Source organism: Talpa occidentalis, unplaced genomic scaffold (assembly GCF_014898055.3).
Source record: "Talpa occidentalis isolate TD23 unplaced genomic scaffold, MPIMG_talOcc4v2.1 talOcc4.11, whole genome shotgun sequence".
NCBI lineage: Eukaryota > Metazoa > Chordata > Mammalia > Eulipotyphla > Talpidae > Talpa > Talpa occidentalis.
This window is the reverse complement of record NW_023601104.1, coordinates 101,350,238-101,371,614: the sequence shown is the minus strand read 5'-3', so window position 1 is coordinate 101,371,614 and position 21,377 is coordinate 101,350,238. Positions and strand designations below refer to the sequence as shown.

The 21,377-nt window shown below is 52.4% G+C and overlaps 1 protein-coding gene across 7 annotated transcripts in view; it reads right to left on the bottom strand.

The window, feature by feature from the left end:
- Positions 1-1,593: 1,593 nt before the first annotated feature.
- Positions 1,594-21,377, bottom strand: part of MARK3 (microtubule affinity regulating kinase 3) — a 78,134-nt gene continuing 58,350 nt past the window's right edge. For 3 of the 7 annotated variants that reach the window (XM_037504064.2, XM_037504066.2, XM_054692825.1), the window contains 6 exons: positions 21,004-21,218; positions 19,565-19,668; positions 9,229-9,486; positions 5,669-5,695; positions 4,704-4,748; positions 1,594-2,538 (listed from right to left, as the gene is read on the bottom strand). In XM_037504064.2, the coding sequence (XP_037359961.1) occupies positions 2,193-2,538; positions 4,704-4,748; positions 5,669-5,695; positions 9,229-9,486; positions 19,565-19,668; positions 21,004-21,218 (995 nt within the window). In that variant the 3' untranslated portion in view covers positions 1,594-2,192. The other 4 variants (XM_037504067.2, XM_037504070.2, XM_037504065.2 and 1 more) reach the window with 3 other exon arrangements.

Genomic DNA, 21,377 nt, shown 5'->3' with positions numbered 1-21,377 from the left:
GAGGGGCGAGGGCAGAGATGGCCCCACCCGTGTCCCTAGTGACTTCCCAGCACACCAGAGCAGTCCTTTTCAACATCCACGGTGGTTGGCACTGGCACGCCACACCTGACAGGGCGGTAGCCCACAGGGCTGGGGGTGGCCCCGGAGAAGGCTGCCATTTCATGCCCCGACCTCAAAGGTCACTGTGCAGGGGGCCCCTCTGGGGAGCACCGCCCCAGTCACAGCTTCCAAAACTCAGCAGCAGAGGGGACGGACACTCGTGTCCAGGAGGGGCACAGGAGGGTCTCCCAGAGGAGGGTCACCTCGAGCCTGGCTACCCCCAGGGCTGCAGCCACCCTGCTGGGCAGGCCTGGGAGCTGAGCAGCTGGAGAGCACAGGCGGGGGGACCGCTCTGGAGAGCAGCTGGGGGCAGGGCGGGCTTCACCGTCCTGTAGTAAAGGGGCTCCAAGCCGTGGCAAGGAGGCGTGCCGAGCGCTCAGCGAGGTCCGGGGCACCGGCCCTACCCCTGCCTGGCCTCGGTCCCGGTCCTCCTGCCCTTCCGCCCAGCTTTCAAGAACCTCCTTGCAGAGGGCTCCTGGGGTACCTCCCAGTTTCCCACTTGGTGTCTAAAGGTCCCCCCCAAAGTTCACAGCAACCCAGGCAGCAAACAGCCGCCCTCCCGCGGCCAGAACAAGGCCGGGCCAACTTCACGACTCTCCGGATGCAGCCCCGCCACGCCAGCAGCGTCGCCTTCCACTCTATCACCGCCGCCGAGCCGGCGCGCTGAGAACCCAGGCTGGCCAAGCTGTGGGAGCCCAGCCTGCCGACCCGCGCACGGCTCTGAGGCGCCGCACAGCTGGCCCGCATCCCATGTCCTCCTGGGGCCTGCAGGGAGGCCGCCCTCCCCCGAGTCACTGCTCAAACTCCCGCCCCTGCCCCCCCAGCCCTCGGCCTGCGGGAGCTCTTACCTCGAGACGAGGACTTTCCAAGCACCTGCCCATGTCCACTACTGGAGCCCGCTCGCCACTGCCTGGCCTCTGGCACAGGCCAGCTTCCGGAGGCCGGGCCTGTGCTCACCACTGAGCCCCCAACACCCGGGACAGCGTCCTCCCTGGATGGACGTCACATGTGCAGCCGCGCGGGTGACGTCTGCCAGGACTTCTGTGCTGAGCGAGAACCCAGAAGCCCCGACAGCACACACGCGTGGCCGCCAGCCTGTGCCTGGGGTGTCAAACGGAGGAGCCCCCTCCCCCCACCCGCAGACAACCGTGGGTGTGGGAAGCAAGCTGCAGGTCCAATGCATGTCCTGAATCACAAGAAAACAAGAGGAAAATCACAGGCCCCCTGGAAAACAGGCCCTGACTGTCGAGCCCTGGTGCTTCTCCGCGCATGGAGGCCGGGGCTCCAGACCCACTGTCTCTCCTGCCCCTCAGGTCACCAGGAGGCCGTCTTCGCCCTTTGCTGCCTTTGGGGAAAAAGGTGCGGGTGATCACAGAACGAGGGGTCCGGCTGAGGACAGCCTGGCCCCAGGCCCGCGAGCAGTTTCTAGGAGCTTGGCGGAGGGAAGCACATCCTCTGGTCACTGCCTTCGCCTGGGTCTTAAATACAGCAGCAGGAGACGAGCAAGATTTTACTGAGAAAGAGTGAGTTTTTAATTAACTTGTGAATCTACTTAGAAAAACACACACAAGCAATGTTCACAACTGTAAATGTAAACCTTTTGCACTAAAAAAAAAAAAAAAAAAAAACCACGAAACAAACACAAAACCACAGGCATGAACTGTAAACCTGTATCATTACCAACTAGCTTCAGGTTAATTCTTAGTAGCAATTCAAAACTCTCCTCCTTGGCAACTTTGTTTAGCACCAATGACCCCCTCGGAGGGACTTGTGGCAACTCCAGCGGCCAGTGCCAGGAGCCGGGGGCACTGCTCACACGCAGCCCACTCGCACACCACGCACACGGAGGAGGGCGTGCCGCCGCACGCCCACGGTCAGGGCAATGGAGAGACGACAGCGGGGCACGGTCACACGCTTTAATGTAGTGCATTCGTGGAAAGAAGGCCAGCGCGCGCCCCCGGCGAGCTCCCGTCCTGTTTAATATCATGATTTAGAAGATGCAGACGCTATTGCCTAAGTATTACTCTATACACGTCCACCAGCGTTCAGGGAACACTTGAAACCGCTACGTGACTTACACCGGAAGTACTGGGCTACAGCTTGAGCTCATTGGCGATTTTGGAAGCGATATTTTTGAAAGCTATGGACGTCCCCGATATCCGCTTAAACCGGACCCCGTTCAGAGACAGTCTCGGCAGCTTGCACACCTCCATCTCCCACTGCACCAGGGTCTCGGCGCGCCCGTCGCCATGCACGCAGAAGAGCAGGAAGCGCTCCCTCTGCTCGTAGTCGCAGTTGTTGGCGTCCAGCACCTTACGGATTTCCCGCATCATGTCGCTGGGGTCCATGGAGCTCGTGGTTTTCATGCTCCAGGTGAAGCGCAGGGACCGGGGTTTCGCCTCTTTGTTGTCGTCCTTTTGCTCGGCGGAGACGCTGCGACTGAAAGGCACAGTGCGGGTCACCGTCAGTCCACAGGGAGCTGCCCGCCCCCCCTCCCCAGCTCCTGCCCCTTACGAAGCAGCAGTGGCCTGCCCCGCGCCCCACCACGAGCCACCCCTGCGGGAGACCTACCGGGCTGAGGAATCCTCACCAGCCACCTATGCACTCGCTAAAGCTAACAAGACCGTGTGTGCCGCAGAATCGCTGAAGGCGAGACTGGAAGGCGGCGAGTTTTCCCGAGCCCGGTGCCCCGCTGCGGGCGGACTACAGGCCGGGCAGGCGTCCGCTCGGCTGCTGCTTCTGCGCGCACACTCTGATCCAAGCCGCCATAACCTCCAGTGCGATGTCACTCAGGTAACCACCAAGGAGTCCACAGACAGGGCCGAGAAACTCTCCCTGCAAATGGCCCCTGGTGCTGGGCACGCACGGACAGACAACGGACAAGCCATGCTCTCTGTCGCCGCTTTTCCTGTGCCCTATTCCTGTTATTTACACTTCCAGTCTCACGTGCAAGAACTGCTGAGCCTCCCTGGCGGGGCAAGGGTCAGTCTCAGCGCCATCTTGCTATCGCAGCCTCTGCAGCACGATTTCGGTCTCCCTCTGCTCCCCTCAGCAGTGGATCTCAATGGATCCACCTGTTCTGCTCCCCACTGTCTCTGGGGAGTCCTCTCACCCCCCTGCACCTCTGGCATGCACCCCAGCTCTTTGTATAAGTAAATAAAAACAAATCTTTATAAGAAAAACTATTACGTGACATTGTCTTATCTGAAACAGAAACACAAACATCAAGGCATACCTGCTGCTAAGCACAGGAAAGGCCAGTTGGATGGCAAATGTGAGGCCTCGCTCAGTGCAAAGTGGGGTCCAACGCCCACCGGGTGGTGGAGAGTGGGGTGCAGCATGGTCCTCTCAGAACTCCAGGAACAGGCTCCTGGAGCTTACCGTTTTTTGACATTTAATCATTCTTGCCAAATATCGGTGTTTGTGTTCCTCCGCGTGTCTGGAGGCTCTAACGGAGATGCCAAACTTCCTCACACTCCCGCACCCTCAGAGCGTCAGCGCACGCACGGCAGAGGCGCCTGCTCCAGTGGCTGACCTATCAGCGCTGCGGCTGGATCGCAGGCTACTCCACACACAGCTCGCCCCGCGGCCATGCCCACAGGACATTCGATTCACATCCACCAAGACTGCCAGATGCTTCTAGGCACCGAGCTGCTGAAAACCAGCAGAGAGCTCAAACCAAGCTGGACCGGGAGGGCACAGCAGTGCCACAGGAAAAGCATGGGGGGGCGTCCCCACAGAGGCCCATGAGAGTGGGGTCTGCTGGATGGGGGTGACAGGACAAGGCAGGGCAGGGGGATGAAGGAATGGCTTCCCGGAGGGCTGGCCTCTGATGGAGTGGGGGAGTTGAGAAGAGGGATTACTGGCAGCAAAGGAGCTATGGAGGCTGAGAATGTGCTCGCACAGTTCAGCGCACGGATGGACTGGGCGCCCGGGGCAGCCCCCGTGACAGCCATTGGCGTCTCTGTCACTTACCTGGCGTGCCTGTGCTCACACCAGGAGGCGGGCCCAATTGTTCCTTCCTGTGGCTAAGAGTCTGTTCAAGACTAGGTGGGAGGCCCGGGGGAGAGGCGGCGCTGCCTGGCCTCACCCCTATGCCCTACCTCAACCAGCTGTGTGGCGAGTGGAGAGGGAGAGGCAGGGGCAGCGGAAGCTACCCAAGGGCCCTCAGCAGGCCTTCACTGAGGAAGCCATTCGGTCAGAGCTGTGCTTTGGGAGAGAACAAGAGAGCCACACCTCATGCAGCCTGGCGGCAGCGACCAAACAAGACGTGAGGGGCTGAGCCACGGAGAGCCCCTGCGCTACCTGACAAGAGCCCTAGGCCCGCGCGGGTCCTAGACAACATTGAACGCCAACGCAGCTGACCACACATGCGCCTCTCTCCAGAGAAAACTCACGCGGAACTTAAAGTAGCAACATTCCACTCAAAGTTCCCTCACCGCCGGGCCCAGCCCGGGCCGGGAGTCAGCCGGCGCCCGACCTCGCGCGGGTCCCCTGGCCGGGGCAGCTGCGGGCCCCCAAGCGCCTCCCGCCGGCGCCCGCCCCCAGCCCGCGCGGCCAACACCCCCCGCCCCCCACATCGTAAATAAAAGTCGTCCCCTCACCTGGAGCCCTCATATCTCCCGTTCCTCTCATATTCAGGTGGAAGCCTCCACGGACAGAAGGCGGGGCGGGGCGGGGGAAGAGAGAAAAGACGTCTTAGCGCGGAGCACGCCAAGGCCCGTGCCGAGGCCAGCCTGGGGGGGCGGGGGCGGGGGCAGCGCGGCCCCCTCCTGCGCCCCGCGCCGGCCCCCACGCCCTGCGCGCCCCACTCCTGCGCGCGGCGGGCTGAGCGCGAGGAAAAGCATCCCGCCGGCTGACCCTCACACCCAGCGACAGCATGTCCTGCGCCAGGTGCCAGCTGCCAACAGGGCCGGTCAGTCAGGAAATGACCACGGAGAGGAAATGACCGGGGAGGGAGACCGGCCAGCGGGGGGGCCTGGCCCGAGCGCGCGTCCCGGAGAGCCCGGTCACAGCGCTCCCCGCAGCAAGGACGGCCCGGCCGGGCCCGGCCTCCCGGGCGCGGGCGGGGCTCCGCTCTCCCGGCATGGCCCGCCGCAGGCCGCGGTCTCCGCCTCCGTGTCCGAGGACGCGGCCTCACGCGCGGCGGCAGCAGCAGGTCCGCGGCGGCCCCGGCCCTGGCAGCGCCTGCGCCCCATCCTCGGCGGAGGGGACACAGCGCCACTTACCTGGGCGCCGGCGGCCGAGCCGGGGCGCCGAGTCCCCCGCGCGGCAGGCCGAGGCTATTAGTAGGGAGACCCGGCGCGCAGCCAGGCACGGCCAGAGGAGAGCCCCGAGCATGCGCAGGCCGCGTGACAGGGCGCAGCCCCTTCAAAGCACCTGACAGGGTTAATCTTTTTCTTTTCCACAATTTCCTTTGAAAGAATTAAGTATTTAGTTCTCAGCAGAAAGTTTAGTTTTTAAGGGGAAAGAAACAAAAACGGGGCTACCAAGCCAAACCTGATGTTAATTGCAGGAGCCATTTGGGGGTGAGGATGGAAAAAAAAATGTGCATATATAATAGTCCTACCTTTTGATAAACCTGAATGACATGTTTCTAAAAGAAATTAAGCCAAAAAAAAAAAAATTAACAAAAATGACTCACACAAATCAAGTAGAAAATTAGTCAATTATAGAGGGCAAAAAACACTGCTTCTCTTTTGTCCAAGGAACAATGAAAGTGATATAAAAATGAAAAAGTTATTACAGATAATTGGGTATTTGATCTTTTAAGTAGAAATTAGTATTTTAATTAGAAATATAAAGAATTGTAAAAAAGCAGAAAATATTGACTTAACTGAATTTAAAATAAAATTTAACATCTTGTATAAAGAAGTCACTTGCAATGTACTAGTAATAAAATACTACTTTTCAAATTTCCTGTAGAATACTTACGAACAAAAAGTCACCTTTTATAAACGTTAAAAATTTCATTATACTTAGCCATTAAGAGAATCTTTCATTTCAGAAAGATGATTTAAACATGAACAGGATGTGTTTCAGTTAATAATGTAATGTATGATATAATTTACATTTTAAGAAAAAAGTTATCAGGGTTAAAATGCAGTAGGCTTCTCAGAGTTTTAGATCTCACAATAAATGAAAATTAAATGCCAAGCTAACAGTGGGGGGTTTATTTTTGTGTTTTATGTAATGAATGGAAGCGTTCTACTGAAATGGAGGAGGTGCTCGGTCGGGCTGCAGGGAACAGAATCTGGGAGGACTGTCCAGCTGCGATGCAGTGGCCACATGGGTCACCACTCCTGGGCGCATGGGGACTGGGGCCAGCCGAGGCACTCGTGGGGTCTGCTGAGTGACTGGCTCCCTTGGGTTTTTTCTAATCTGGCACCACTTTGGCACTGCTTCAGATACGGGCCCATCCAGAACCTGCCAACCCCTTATCATCAGGTCAACAGCAGAGCCACACACAACAGAGATCACACAAGTGGAAACCTTTTGAAAATAATTACATACTACACAGATCTCTGGCAGTATTAGTCCAAAGATTATTTTAGTTGAAAATTAATTAAAATGTCTTTAAAGTCTAGCTCCACCTCCCAGTGTCCACCCACGAAGAGCCAGGGTGGCCGGCCAACTACGGTACACTTGAATGTCCCCCGGAGCTCCGGGGCCTGGAGAGCGGGTCATTGCAGGGCTGAGGCCTTGTTGCCTTGCGCTCTGCCTGGAGCTGGTGGACAAACTGGAGGGGCGCAGAGCACCTGTACCTGTGGCTGGGCAGCTGTGCCTGTGATGGTCAGGCGGCTCGGAGCGCCCGAGAGTCAGGCCAGGCCTCAGGAGGGGAATGCCTCATCTCCCCTACCAGCAAAGGCCCCAAAAGGCACCTTCTCCAGAGCTAAGGGACATGTTGGTGAGGCAGCGAGGCACCCCTTCTCCCACCCGTCTCAGCGAGGGCACCTGAGCCCTCCAGGCACTAGGTCTGTGACCCCAGCGACTGGTCAGGGGAGCACATGAAGCTAAGCTTGGGCAGAATAGTTGCTTTTCAGAAAACGGTTACCCTAAACATTCGTAGACTACAGAGCTCAGTTTGCAGATTTTATCCTTCTACAAATGTTTGGGGATAGAAATTACAAATAAGATGACCCTTCAAGACCTCCAATTTCAATTTCAATACATGAAAGGAAATAAACTTAACTTGAAAACTAGCGGGAAGGACTCCTGCCTATGAAGAGGCGGTTCCTGTGCTCCCTGCAATGCAGAGGCAGCCGGGTTCAGCGTGTTTTGCTGTAGTATCATTGCCAAGTTTCGCCTATAAAACTGGGATAGTGTCTACTCCATAGGGCAGAGATTAAATGAGTGTGGAGAGAATGTGTGTGTAAATCCACACGTTGCTATGATCTCGACACCCGTCTCAGCAGAGTAGGGGCCCGATGAACGGCAGCTGAGCCAACAGTGTTAAATGACCAAGCGAAAATAACACAAAGGTAACAAATCATTCAAGGATTTAATGATGTGCAATTTTTTTTTATTAAAGAGCCTGGTACAGGATCACATGTGAGGAACCAGAGCTCACTGTCCTTAAACTACTAGCGCTGAGACAGCCTGGCTGTTCACATGTGCTTCTGTGCGGGGGCTCAGAGGGCAAACGCCTCTGCTGATCTGAAGCAGGGTCGTGAGAGCCACGAGGGCCAGGTGTATCTGGCTCCATTTCCTACCACTCAAATGCCAGAGGCAGGTCCCAGCCAGCTGAGCCTAGTTCTGGGTTGGAGGCCAGGAGGCCTGGCATGGGTCATGGGATGACCCTGCAAGGAAGGGAAAAATCCTTCTGACAGCCACCAGACATCCTTAGGCCTTCTCTCTCACTGGTCATGACTGGGGTGCCTCAAACCTAGCAAGGCACTTGAGACCATTCTGCTCTCGTGCCTGGTCTGGGATGGGGAACCCAGCACAGGGGCTAAGAGAATAAAAAGGTAGAGTGGAATTTTCTGACTCCTCTGGCCTCTGGTTGACGCCAATAGACAGTAGAAGACCTCCCGATCTGTGATTTGATGGTCTAACAACAAGCAGAGCAGATCGTCTGGTGAAAAGACAGTTTTCTGTGACTCTTCTGAGTGTTAGATGACTGCTCTCAAATAACACAATTACTGGGGGAAACTAAGGAGACGGAAGTGCTATTTCACTCACAGGTTAAAGAAGGAAACGGCAGGACAGAGCGGTTGGCTGATGGCCCAGGGAGTATAGAGAACCGAGGACACGACCACCACGCACCCCGAGATACAGGAGCCGTGGAGCAGGCGGGCTGCAGGACACCCACAGCAGGCTGGCCCACAGAGGCTTGGCTGCAGAGCAACCCCCTGGTGTCCTGGCACCATGGGGCTCTCTGGCGTCTCTGGGGTGGTCCTGGCTAAAGAGCTGTGTGCTACAATGCAAAGCAGTATCTTTTCTTTTTTTCGCCTATAGCAGCCAAAGTTTCTAGGTTTTTGTACCCTCCTGAGTAGATATAAAATATTTGAGGAGTCCTTTAGCATTTTCCCAAGGTCCAAAATGACATCTCACTGGACACATGAATGATTTTATACATGAGATAGTAACCCTCGCTGTAAAAAACCCAGGGATTTTATCGCCAAAACTACACACCTAAGAGAGTCACTTTTTCTTAGCATAATTTACTGAGTCCAAAACTGAGTTTCAAGATTTGGACTCTAAGAAAGGTAGTGCTCCTCAGAAAACGGAGAGGAATGAGGGAAAAGCAGTGCCTGTCTCCTGTGTCTAGGAATGGTGCCTCCAACACATGCTGTCTTCCCCAGCAACTGCCTGTGGAGCGCGCCCAGCGCTGCCCACGTTGGGACTGGGGGTTCCGCTGAGCTGCGATGAACGTGTCGTGTGGGGAGATGTTGGCTCCACAGAGCAGGGTAACAGAGCCACTGCTACCGGACTCCTGGCTCTGTGGAGACTCTGGACTCTCTAATTCCTATTCTTACAGGGTGAAGGCAGAAAGGCAGCTCTTTATATAAACCAGAAAAATAGGAGCTACGGACACAGCGAGTGGCGTCGCGCCGCAGTTTCACACAAAGGAGGGAAGGTCTCCTTTCGCCCATATCAGCACCAACCCCAGCGCCACCTGGCACTTACCTCCTTGTGAGTTTTGAAGTTAATTTACTAAAAAGGTTAGTGGAGCCTCGGCTTCGCGCTTGGGACAGCGGCGTGGCCTCGTGGGACAGGCTGGGCGAGGCGGGTGGGCCGTTGTAGGTGGCGGTGCGCCGCTCCCGGGGCTGGCCGTGGAAGGTGCTGCGGCTGGCGGTGCCTCGAGGGAAGCGGATGCGGTCCGGGGTGGCGGCGCTGCTAATACTGTGCGTGGAAGCCACGGGGGTTCTCTGGTCAGGAGCAGTGCTGTGGAGCGGCAAAGAACAGGGTCTCGCAGCCTTGTTCACAAAAGCCTGATCTTGTGGCAAACACTGCACACAAAAATTTACGACCACGATATACCTTTTATATACAGCAGGGAGAATCAGTTATAATAAATCCAGATCCAAGGGGTACTTTACAGGACTCAGGAGTGAAAGGGAAGTGGGGAAAGAATCCAAGGCGCGGCACGGGGTGGAAACCAAGGCTGGCAGAGCGGGGGGACCAGGACACACAGCGTTTCAAGGACAAGACCAGTGCAGGGGATACCAGGACAAAGAGGGGCTCCCTTCAGCTTTTCCCTCTGCCCCCTCTCCAAGCGCGCACATGCGGAGGATCTGCCTGCACAGGGGAGGACACAGGCGATGCGGGCAAAACTGACGCAGAGGCAAGTCAGAAGGCGCCAGAGCACACACTGTGTTGTAAAATGCCACATGCCAAAGGCAACTGGGAGAGGACGGGGCTGGATTTCTTGCACCCACACAGTCTACAGACACAAAGACACACGAGTGGCCGAGGACACCACGTGACAGGACGGCGCTCGCCTAAGACCACACAGAGGAAGGACACTCTGGACAGCTGCAACCAAGCCCGGACCACGAGATCCACAGCACACAGGAGGCGGCAGTGGGCACACATGAGCGTCACAGGAATGTGTGTTTCTCTTACATAGCCTTGAAGTTATCTCCTTCACTGTCTAGTGGAGGTAACATCATCCTGGGGTGCCCAGAGGCTGACATGGACATCGACTTCTGATGTCTCAGCCGACAGGTGGAAGAGGCGGAACAAACTGAGGCAGGGCTAGCTGCGTAAGCGAACACTTCTGTCAGGCTGGGAGGGGTTTGGGTTCAGGCAGAGGCAGAAACGACAGTATGACGGGCCGGTGACTAAGAGAGCAACCTACCGTCCTCCCCAAACCATCTCAACTTCGTCAAGAGCAAAAACCTCAAACTTGTTTTGACGATTTTGAAGCAGCTGCTTTACCGCCCAATAGTAACTTTAGAAGTTTATTCCCTTAGAGAAAAACACCACCTTACATGTCTGAGTATTTGTTTATGTGGGAGGGATAATCCCTTCTGAGTCACATAAAATAAAACCTACCCTAGGAGAGCGACTGCCACCCAATCGGAGTGGCGATGTGGCCTACCTCAAGGGGTGGCCGGCGCCCCCAGCACACACAGGCGTATCTTGCACGACTGGGGAGATAGCAATACAGTAACTAGTCATCTTAATGGTTTTAATAATGAGTTGTTCCAATATAGAAGAGTATCTTGTTACACAAGACACTCACTTTATTAAAGAATGGATGAGATTTCTAAGGGGCAGCAGAGTCCCCTTTGCAGACTGCAGATTCACCTGGGACGGGTGGGGCTGAGACAGACTGCCCAAGAGAGTCTCTGCCCAAGCACACTATTTAAGTCATGCTCCGCCAAGGCGCCCTTGAGATTCCATAGGAGCAGACTCCTCCTTCAAGACTGCAGGGCATTCCGCGTTCTGATGGAACTTTCCACATTTTTCTGCAGAAATGTTGTCAAAGTCGGAAACCAAGAAACCATCAGGTTCTTTCCCCCCGGCCCCTGTCCAGAATGGCATGCCAGCCCGGCCGTCTGCACTCTGTCCCCAGGGTCTCAGTGCAGCACCCCTCAGCACCTGCCCCCCAAACCCAAACACGCCCCCCCCCACTCGTCTTCTGCCTTCATCTGCTCGCCTTTGACTACACACAGCTGTGCGGTTCCTAAGACAGAAACCTGACTGGCAGCTCATCTGCTTGTAACTTTTCAAAAGCAGAGTCTTCGGGATGAAGTTCAGACTCTGGACCTGCCAGTGGCATTACGGCCTTAGACCCACACCACCTCTCCCGGCTTCACTTCCCATTGCTCCCTTCTGGAAGCTGAGCTGCTGGCCGGCCTGACCACTGGCAATCAGCGCCCTGGTTAGTCAGCAAGTGAGAGGTCCTTTGCAGGAGCTCCTTCCTGTGCCCGGAAAGCTGGCGTGTTTCCATTTTCAAATTGAACCCGGAGGCCCTCCCCACCACCAAGGTCTCCCGGATGACCTTTGGTCTGCCCGCATTGTTTCCTGTGTGATCCACTCATGCCCCTGCACGCCACTGGCCATCACAGAGGCCCTCCCTGTGTGAGCACTTCGAAAGCAGCGCCTGAAAGCCCATCATGCGGCTCCCACAGCCAGCAGAACGCCTCAGCCAGGACAGGGCTCCAGCGCCGCTCTCCTGACGGCACACCACGGGAGCTCGGATCCTGGCGAAGGGAGGGAGACAGGTCGTTATGATGACCTGCTCAGGTGATCTGCTGTCCCTGGCTTTTTAAGAGTCCCTCCCTCTGACTTGGGAGAGTGTTTCCAAGTCAGCAAAAAATGACCCTCCTAAAACACTTTTCTAAAAAGCATTAAACTTTTTGACACACTCATCTCTTTTTTTTTTTTTACAAAAATATTTTTATTTTTTTGTGTAGAAATGGAGTGAAGGCCAGAGGTGCGGGGCTGGAGGGGTAAGAGGATTCCCCAGTGAGAGAGTGGAAAGCAGAGCAGGGGGATCCACTGAAACCCACTGGTGAGTGGAGCAGTGGGAGATAGCAGGGGTCTCCTGTGCCCAGTGGGGCAGCTCCCTGGCTGGGGATCGCACTCAGGCTGTGGCGGTGACAGCCTGAGGCTTGACCCCTAGGTGACCAGGGAGGCCCTGATATACTAATCTTAAAGACAATTTAAATGGCTTGTTTCTTTAGAAATTTAATCACATCATATCATGAGTTCTACAAAGCATGCAACTTATTTATTTACACAAGCACTGGGTACAGAAGCACAGGAGGGTGAGAGAATTCACTAGAGCCAGAGCGGGGAACAGAACAGGCAGACCGACCTAAATACACTGCTGAGGTGAGCAGCAGGCAAGACAGGGGAGGTCTGCTGCGCCATGTGGGTTGCTCCCTGGCTGGCCGGGGAGGGGAATGAACTTGTGCTGCAGAGACTGTGGAGTGCTTTACAGTGAGGTGCTTAACCCTGTGCGCCACCAGGGAGGCCCCTGAACATTTTGATAGGAAGTGTTCTGGTTGGTTCCTGACTTAAAAGTGTATTTAGGGCCTCCCTGGTGGCTCAAGGGGTTGAGATGCAACCAATGAAGCTATTCTCGGCCACTGCAGCACCAGTGAGCTACCCATATGGCGCAGTAGACCTCTCCTGACTCACCTGCTTCTCCCCTCGGCAGTGTTTCTGTCAATCCACCTGTTCTGCTCTCCACTCTGTCTCTGGTGAATCCTCTCACCTCCCACACCTCTGGCCTGTACCCCAGTTCTTGTATGCATAAATAAATAAATCTTTTTTTTTTTTTTTTAAGTTTTTTTTTTTTTTGGCATGTTTTATTTATTTATTTGTTTGTTTGTTTTGTTTATACATGCACTGGGTACAGTCAGAAGCACGGGAGGGTGAGAGAATTCATCAGAGCGGGGAGCAGAACAGGCAGAAGGACCGAAGTACACTGCTGAGGGGAGCAGCGGGCAGCAGGAGAGGTCTGCGCGCCATGTGGGACCCTCCTCCAGTGGCCGGGGAGCAGCCGGGGATCGAACCGGCGCCGCAGAGGCCGCGGGCAGCTTCGCAACCCAGCGCTCAACCGCTGCGCCACCGGGGAGGCCCAATAAATAAATCTTAAAAAAAAAAAAAAAAAGCATATTCAGCGATTGAGCAAAAGCAGCATAAAAAATATACTCCAATAGATGCCTTTGTTGGTGGTGATGAGGTCTTCCATGTTCAATCTGTGTACTGTGGTCCATGACGAGTAGATAAATGGACGGCACAGACAGAGCCACTTTACAACAATGTACCCGCGGTTATCAAACACCTGAGCCATCATCGGGAGACCCCACTGTTTCACAGTATAAAAACATCATGTCTGTTACAGGGGCCTCCCTGGTGGCGCAGGGGTTACTCAGCGCTATCACACTATGGCCAGGCCCTGCAGCACGAGTTCAATCTCTGGCCAGGGAGCTGACCTGCAGGGTGCAGCAGACCTCTCCTGTCTCCCCGCTGCTCCTCTCAACACTGTATTTCAATAGATCTGCCTGTTCTGCTCCCCACTCTGTCTCACCACCAGCACCTCTGGCAACACCCCAGTTCTCGTATGCATAAATAAAATAAAATAAATCTTTCAAAAAACAAATTCTACATCTCGAGGGCCTCCCTGGTGGTGCAAGCAGTTGAGCGCAGCGCTGTGAAGCTGTCCACAGCCTCTGCAGTGCCAGTTTGATTCCCGCCGGCCTTGGAGCAACCCATATGGCACGGCATACCTCTCCTGTCTCGCCCGCTGCTCCCCTCAGCAGCGTATTTGGTCAGTCTACCTGTTCTGTTCCCCGCTCTGTCTCTGGTGAATCCTCTCACCCTCCCGCACATCTGGCCTGTACCCCAGCTCTTATATAAATAAAATAAACCTTAAAAAACAAAACAAAACAAAAAACAAATTCTACATCTTGAGGGTCCTCAAACTAATATTTTAACAGACTCCTTCAAATGTCAGAAAGCAGAGACAAGCAGGACAGAGCTTCCACATCATGTGGGCTGACTGGCAGGGGGTAGGCTGAGGCCAGGGGTAGTCTGTGTAAATGAGATACTCCCTCACACTCACGTCTAAACAGTTTACGAACAACAATGAAATCCAGTATTTGCTGAGTACTACATGACACTGCCTGTGCTAAGAGGTTTAAGACTCATTACAAGCCTATATGATTCCTACAGAAGCACACAGCTGAAGGTAGTATCACACCTTTCACGTCTGGTTTACAATAACTTCTGGTAGTGTTGGAACTGAGCCATTTTTGGAGACTGACATCAGAAAGAGAATTACATCAGGAGGACCACAGCAGAAAGCGGGCTGGATTTCATGTTTGTTAGGAAACCATTTTTCCTTAGAAAACTGTTCATCTGTCAGGCTAAAACAGCAATTTGTCAGAAGCTATGCCTTCCCCCGCTTTGCAACCAATGTTGAGCTTTATTTCTCATAGCAAAGCTGTAAAACAAAGGCTGCACTAGTAAGAATCAATAAATAAAAACTTTAAAAAGAGAGAGAACTATTAAAAATCTACCTTTTTCTTGAGAACACATCTGGTGAGGCTGTAAAGCACCATGCCTTGTTCAGAGCAGTTGGAGAAGAGTATGGGGTGTGGGGAGACTTTGGCTTAAATGTTCACACAGATCACATCAGCCATCACCATTTTCCAGTTGGAATTCTGTATAAACACTCACATATGTAAGCAAAAAGTCCAACATAGACAATGAAAATGAAAATCGGAATTCTTTTTTCAGAAGTCAGCACAAAAGATAAACACCTGGGATTACATCAAACTGACAAGCTTCTGTACAGCGAGAGACATTAGCCAAAAACAAAGACACCACACCGAGTGGGAAAAAATCTTTGCCCTCCATACTACTGATAAGGGACTGATCACAAAGCTATACAAACTCACACGACTCAACAAAACAAAGTAAACAATCCGGTCAAGAAATGGGCAAAAGGGGCCTCCCTGGTGGCGCAAGGGGTTAAGACTCAACCTATGAAGCTATCTGCAGCCACTGCAACACGAGTTCAATCCCCCGGCCCACCAGGGAGCAACCCACATGGTGCAGCAGACCTCTTCTTTGACTCGTCCTCACCTGCTGCTCCCCTCAGCAGCATACTTCGTCCAATCTGCCTGCTCTGTTTCCCATTCTGTCTCTGGTGAATCCTCTCACCCCCCACACCTCTGGCCTGTACCCCAGCTCTTGTATGCATAAAAAAATAAATCTTTTAAAAAAAGAAAAGAAATGGGCAGAAGCTGGGCCTCCTTGGTGGCGCAAGGGTGAAGACGCAACCTATAAAGCAATCCACAGCCACTGCAGCACGAGTTCGATTCCCCACCAGCCAGGAAGCTACCCAAATGGTGCAGCAGACCTCTCCTGACCCCCATTGCTCCCCTCAGCAGTATGTTTCAGTCAGTCTGCCTGTTCTATTCCCCACTCTGTCTCTGGTGGAATCCTTTCATCCCCCACACCTCTGAACTATACTCTAGCCCTTGTATGCATAAATAAATAAATCTTTAAAAAAAAAAAAAAAAGAAATGGGCAGAAGAACTCAAAGGACATTTCTCCAAAGAGGAAATGCAAATGGCCAACAGGCCTATGAAAAAATGTTCAACATCCCTTATAATGAGGGAGATGCAAATCAAAACCACATTGAGATACCATCTTACACCAGTAAGAATGGCACATATCAAAAAAACTAGCAACAACAAACGTTGGCGAGGATGTGGTGAAAAGGAGCTCTCCTGCATTGCTGGTGGGAGTGCAAACCAGTCCAACCACGATGGAAAGCTGTCTGGAGGTTCCTCAGTCTACTAAACATGGAGCTACCATATGAGCCGGCCATTCCACTCCTAGGGACCTATCCAAAGGACACAAAAACATTGATTCAAAAGAACACCTGCAATCAAAATCAAAATCAAAATCCAACTATGAACCAGAGACACTCTATGGGGGGTGGGGGTTGGGGAAAGGAGGGCTTGGGGTCAAAATAAGGGGGTTGCAATTGTACGGGGAATAGAAAAATTAAAAAAAAAAAAACAACCCCGAAAAACAAAAAACAAAAGAACACCTGCACCCGTATGTTTATTGCAGCACTATTTACAATAGGTAAAACCTGGAACCAACCCAAATGCCCAAAAACAGATGACTGTATCAGGAAGATGTGGCATATATACACAATGGAATATTATTTAGCAACCAAAAAAGACAAACTCATCCATTCGCAGCAACATGGCTGGAACTAGAAGGAATGATGCTCAGTGAAATAAGCCAGAAGGAAAAAGAAAAATATCGGATGGTTTCACTTATAGCAGGAATACAGAGGAACCAAATAAGACATCAGTGTAAAAAAAATAATAACAGTACAAAACACAGCAAAGCAAAAATGGACAATTATAAATCAGAGACATCAGGCAGGGGAGGAGGCGGGAGAGGGAGCAGAGGGAGGAGGGAGGAGCCCAGGGGACTGGGGTGCACTGGGGAAGGACACTCTATGGAGACTACACTTGAGGGGGTGGGGGGAAGCAAATATTGTTTAAAAGTGAACAATGATGTAAAAAATTAAAAATATATTAAAACAACAAAAAAAAGACAAACAACAACAACAACAGAAGTCAGCACAGATCCAGGCTCTTCTAGCTTCTTACTATTTCAGTCACGGAGTAAGACACATATATGTGAGAGGAAGAAGCAACAATCTGCCTAGAAGTTACCTGTGCAGAGATAAGCCTTGGTGCATCTAAACACTCAAGCATCTATCTTACAGGTGAGAAATCTGTCACATTTAGTGCCTTCCCTGAAAGGAGAAAATATGACCCCTAGTTTGGCTCTCAAGCCTCCAATAATTTCCCACTGTTTCTCAATTCATTTGTAAGAGAGAAGCAAACCAGGTATCCAGGCTCGAGCTTTTGTGTCGGAAGCCATGGCTCTGCTGAAAGAACAAGATGCTTTCAGAAGCCAAGCCTCTAAACATGTAATGCTAACAGGAACAACGAGGCCCAAGTCAGGGTAAGGAAGTCAGTCCCGAGGAGAAAGGCGCCTACAGGCAGCAAGGAACCCTTCAAAGGCTCTGGGCAGCAGGGGCTGTGGGGTGGGCTGGGGTGGCAGGTCTCTCTGACTAGCCCTTTAAAGAGTCTGGCCTGTGGAGAATCGTACATTCTAAAGTTCAAAAGGAATCTGATAGGAGAGTTCAACAAATTAGAAGAATTTGTAAATAGAAGATCCATAAAACATGTTTTTAGTTTCATAAACACAAATACTTATAAACACTAAGTCTTCTACTAATCTCTTCTATCAAATCACATTGAGCTAGCAGAAACCCGACAGACGAGAATGTAACCGTGATTAAGTATACCAAGTATTATTTGTAAACAATCTGAGCCCAACTGCTATACACAAGTTCTTAACACTTCTTTTTTTCTTTTTTAAAAGATTTATTTATTTTTATACAAGAGCTGGAGTACAGGCCAGAGGCATGGGAGAGTGAGAGGATTCACCAGAGACAGAGTGGGGAGCAAAACAGGCAGATGACAGAAATACACTGCTGAGGGGAGCAGTGGGGGCGACAGGAGAGGTCTGTGACACCATGTGGGATTTTCTCGCCAGCTGGCCGGGATTGAACCCGCACTGCCGAGGCTGTGGACAGCTTCACAGCACGGCGCTCAACCCACTGCGCCACCAAGGGAGGCCCTTAACAGCTTTTAATCATAAGGAAAAAGACATAGGAGTCAGAAAAGAGAAGCCTGGAGTGTAAATATTTCTAAAAATTCACTCAATAATCAACATCATCCTACAAAACAAGTTTAAACTTTCGTATCAATTCCAACTTTAGTGATCTGTGGAAGAGGAAAATGAGAAATAACCTGGCTTTAAGGATGGAGGAATAAAGAAGTTTTGCTCTGGTTGTCATAGTGACCAGCGAGACCTAAGGGGACAGGAACCCTGGGACACGATTTCAGAAAGTGGCTGTCAGCAAAAAAGAAACTGTGAAGCTACACCCAGGAACGTGACACATGCCCAGGAGGGTCCCGTCAGGAAGCCTGGGAACCACGACATGGGCCCACCCCACAGTGTCTACTCTGGGAGTTCCCATCGCTGGACTCTCTCCCCTCACTCTGAATTTAGTTCATGCATGACTCTTCCAAAAAGAAAGAAGGAAAAGCTATGCTAGCCTGGGAAATAGGTTCTATAGATGAGAATGTATTTTCAGGGGGCCTCCCTGATGGTGCAAGGGGTTGAACTCAGCACTATGAAGCAAGCTATCCAGCCTCTGCAGCACGAGTTCCATCGCTGGCCAGCCAGGCAGCTACCCACATGGTGAGGCAGACCACTCCTACCTCCCCGCTGTTCCCCTCAGCAGTGTATTTTAGTCATTTTTTTCTGTTCTGTGCCCCATTCTGTCTCTGGTGGATCCTCTCATGCCCCCCCTGCCCCCGCATCTCTGGCCTGTACCCTAGCTCTTGTATGCACAAATAGATCTTTAAAAAAAAAAAGGAGGGGGCCTCCCCGGTGGCGCAGCGGTTGAGCGCTGGGTTGCGAAGCTGCCCGCAGCCTCCACAGCGCCGGTTCGATCCCCGGCTGCTCCCCGGCCACCGGAAGAGGGTCCCGCATGGCGCGCAGACCTCTCCTGCTGCCCGCTGCTCCCCTCAGTGGTGTACTTGGGTCCCTCTGCCTGCTCTGCTCCCCGCTCTGGCTCTGGTGAATTCTCTCACCCTCCCGCGCTTCTGACTGTACCTAGTGCTTGTATAAAAAAATCTTAAAAAAAAAAAAGAATGTGTTTTCACTAGTCTACCAATGCAACTTTTTCCTTTTTTTCTCCCCTCCCAAAGTGACTCTACCTCTTGTGGTTTCTGAACCTACTTAATCCCACTTTTCTGATTCTACCTATTTCCCACAGTCTAAGTCCAAGAAAGTTCCCCGCACTGTTGTGCTCTCCTTGACGACACGTTACTTTATTACTATTTCAAGTCCCGATTACCCCATGTACATCCTCTCTCCACCAGGTTAAAATCACTCAGAAACCTCCCCCCCACCCGATTCTCCAGTGAGAACCTTTCAAAAGTGGAGCTTAAAGTCACTCCTGGCCCCTCACCCCCAGGCAGACTGCTGAGCCGCACCCCTTTCCTCCCCAGAGACCCAGGTCCTCCCTCAGGTCTCACCCGCCGCCTTTCGGTCTTTGCTCGGGTCACTACCTTCACAAAGCAGCTTCCATTTCCCTCCCCACCATCCTAAGGTCAAGCTCAGCTGACGCCCTCCCCGAACAAACGTCCCTGGTTTGGCGCAACCCTTTCCATCACCACGCAGCTGAGTGGGAGGGGAAGCGCTGCTCACCGTGAGGAACTTTCTCATGCTTGAATTCCAGCTCACTAAAAATTAGCATTCAGATGGAACTTACCGCAGAGACTACTTACCGCTGTTATTTGAACTGTTTATGAAAATTAAATAAATAACCTGCTTCCATTTCTCTTGGGAAAAACAAATTTTCTTACCAGCAGGTAAAGCTTCCTACCTGTTCTCTTTGCCATTTTGAATCACTGAGTGCCTGTCAGCGGTGGTTCTTTCACTGCAAACGTAAGTGTTCCGTCGTGTCATTCCGCCAGATGCACTGTTGGTCTATCAAAAAGCGGGATTTCTGTCAAACTATTAAGTATAGTATAATGAAAAAAATTTCATTTCAAAGATCCACAGTACTGAGCTCAGAAAAGGGGGCAGAGGCATCGATTTCTACCCTCTCTCCTGGCAGAAAGATGACAAATGGCCATGGCAGAGTCACCCTGGTACAGGGCCTCCCCGGTGACGCAGGTACAGGGCTTAAGCACAGCACTGTGAAGCTGTCTGCAGCCTCTGCAGCATTAGTTCAATCCCAGCCGGCCAGGGAGCTACCACAGGGCACAGCAGACCTCTCCTGTCTCCCCGCTGCTCCCCTCAGCAGTGGGTTTCAGTGGATCTGCCTGTTCTGCTCCCCACTCTGTCTCTGCTGAATCCTCTCACCCCCACACCTCTGGCCTACACCCCAGTTTTTGTATGCATAAATAAATAAATCTTATTAAAAAAAAAAAAAAACTGGATGGTACAATTCACAGAGTAGTAACTCGTGGGCCAGTAAAACAGTGAGGAGACTGAGATCCACAACTTTAAAAGTTAGTATTGTCAAAAAAAAAAAAAGTTAGTATTGTCAAAAAAAAAATTAAAAAGCAAGGATTGTAAATAAGTTAAATCTGCAAGGAAACTCGCAGACCGTGGGCGAGCAGAGCCTCCATGAGCGCCCCTCCCTGAGTGTGTCTCCGGGTGGCGGGGTCTGCCAGCTCTAGCTTTGCAGGAAGTATCTATTAATATTGTTCATTCTCTGCAAATTCTTTCTCCAATTACCTCGGAGTGTGGCAAGTCATGATTACTGTGCTCAGCCACAACACAGCCTGAAGCTGTACGGAGCTCAACTTAGCAGACGCTACCCACTTACTGGGCAGACCTGGTTGATGGAAAGGAGTAAGAGCTGGGCTCAGAATAATTTTAGACAACTACCAACTTTTCTTCACCATAAAATCTGGCAAGTGCACAGAAAGTACCTGGCACACGCACCACACGCGCAGGCCCACAGGCAGCTGCACCCAGCTGGGCTGTGTACTGCGCCCGCTGTGCTGCCACCACTGGGCATCGTGTACTTCCTGTTGGACCTTGAGGCCTTTCCATCTCTGTATCTGATGCGACCCAGAGCTCAGCAGGTGCTTGTGGAAACCTAGAAGCAGCCCTTGCCAAAGGACCTGATCATGCGGGCTGGGACCCCACAAGAAACCCCTTCAAGCAGGCAGGTCACCTCTCCTGAGATGGGGCTCGGTGGCCTAGTGGGGAGGGCACTCCTGGCTGGTGAGGCCCTAGGAGCAAAATGCCAAGACCCCTTCACCCCCCCTTGCCACCCCCCTCCCCGCCCTACCACCCAAACGCCCTTACGCCAGGGACAGCGGAGCTCTTCTTGCGCTCAGGAATGTCCGCCTTGTTGGGGTTGCCTGCGTTCCCGAGCAGGGGGCTGGCAGGGGCCGCACCCTTCGCCCCCGCAGCACTGCCGGGCTTCCGGGAGGGAGCGCCATCTTCTCTGAGGTCGCCGTCTGCAGTGCTGGTCTGGCTCCGCTTCGGATACACCACTGCTGAAGGAAGAGCTGGTCCAGCTACAATAAAAGAGTTCACTTTCCAAAGTCTGAATATAACTTCACATTGTATTCTATGAAAATATACGCATTTTATGAGATGACCTAGGACTGCGATTCATCTAAAAGAAGTTACAGTAAAATCCTAGGATGCTTTCCACGTGTGCTGCCCTGAGCAAT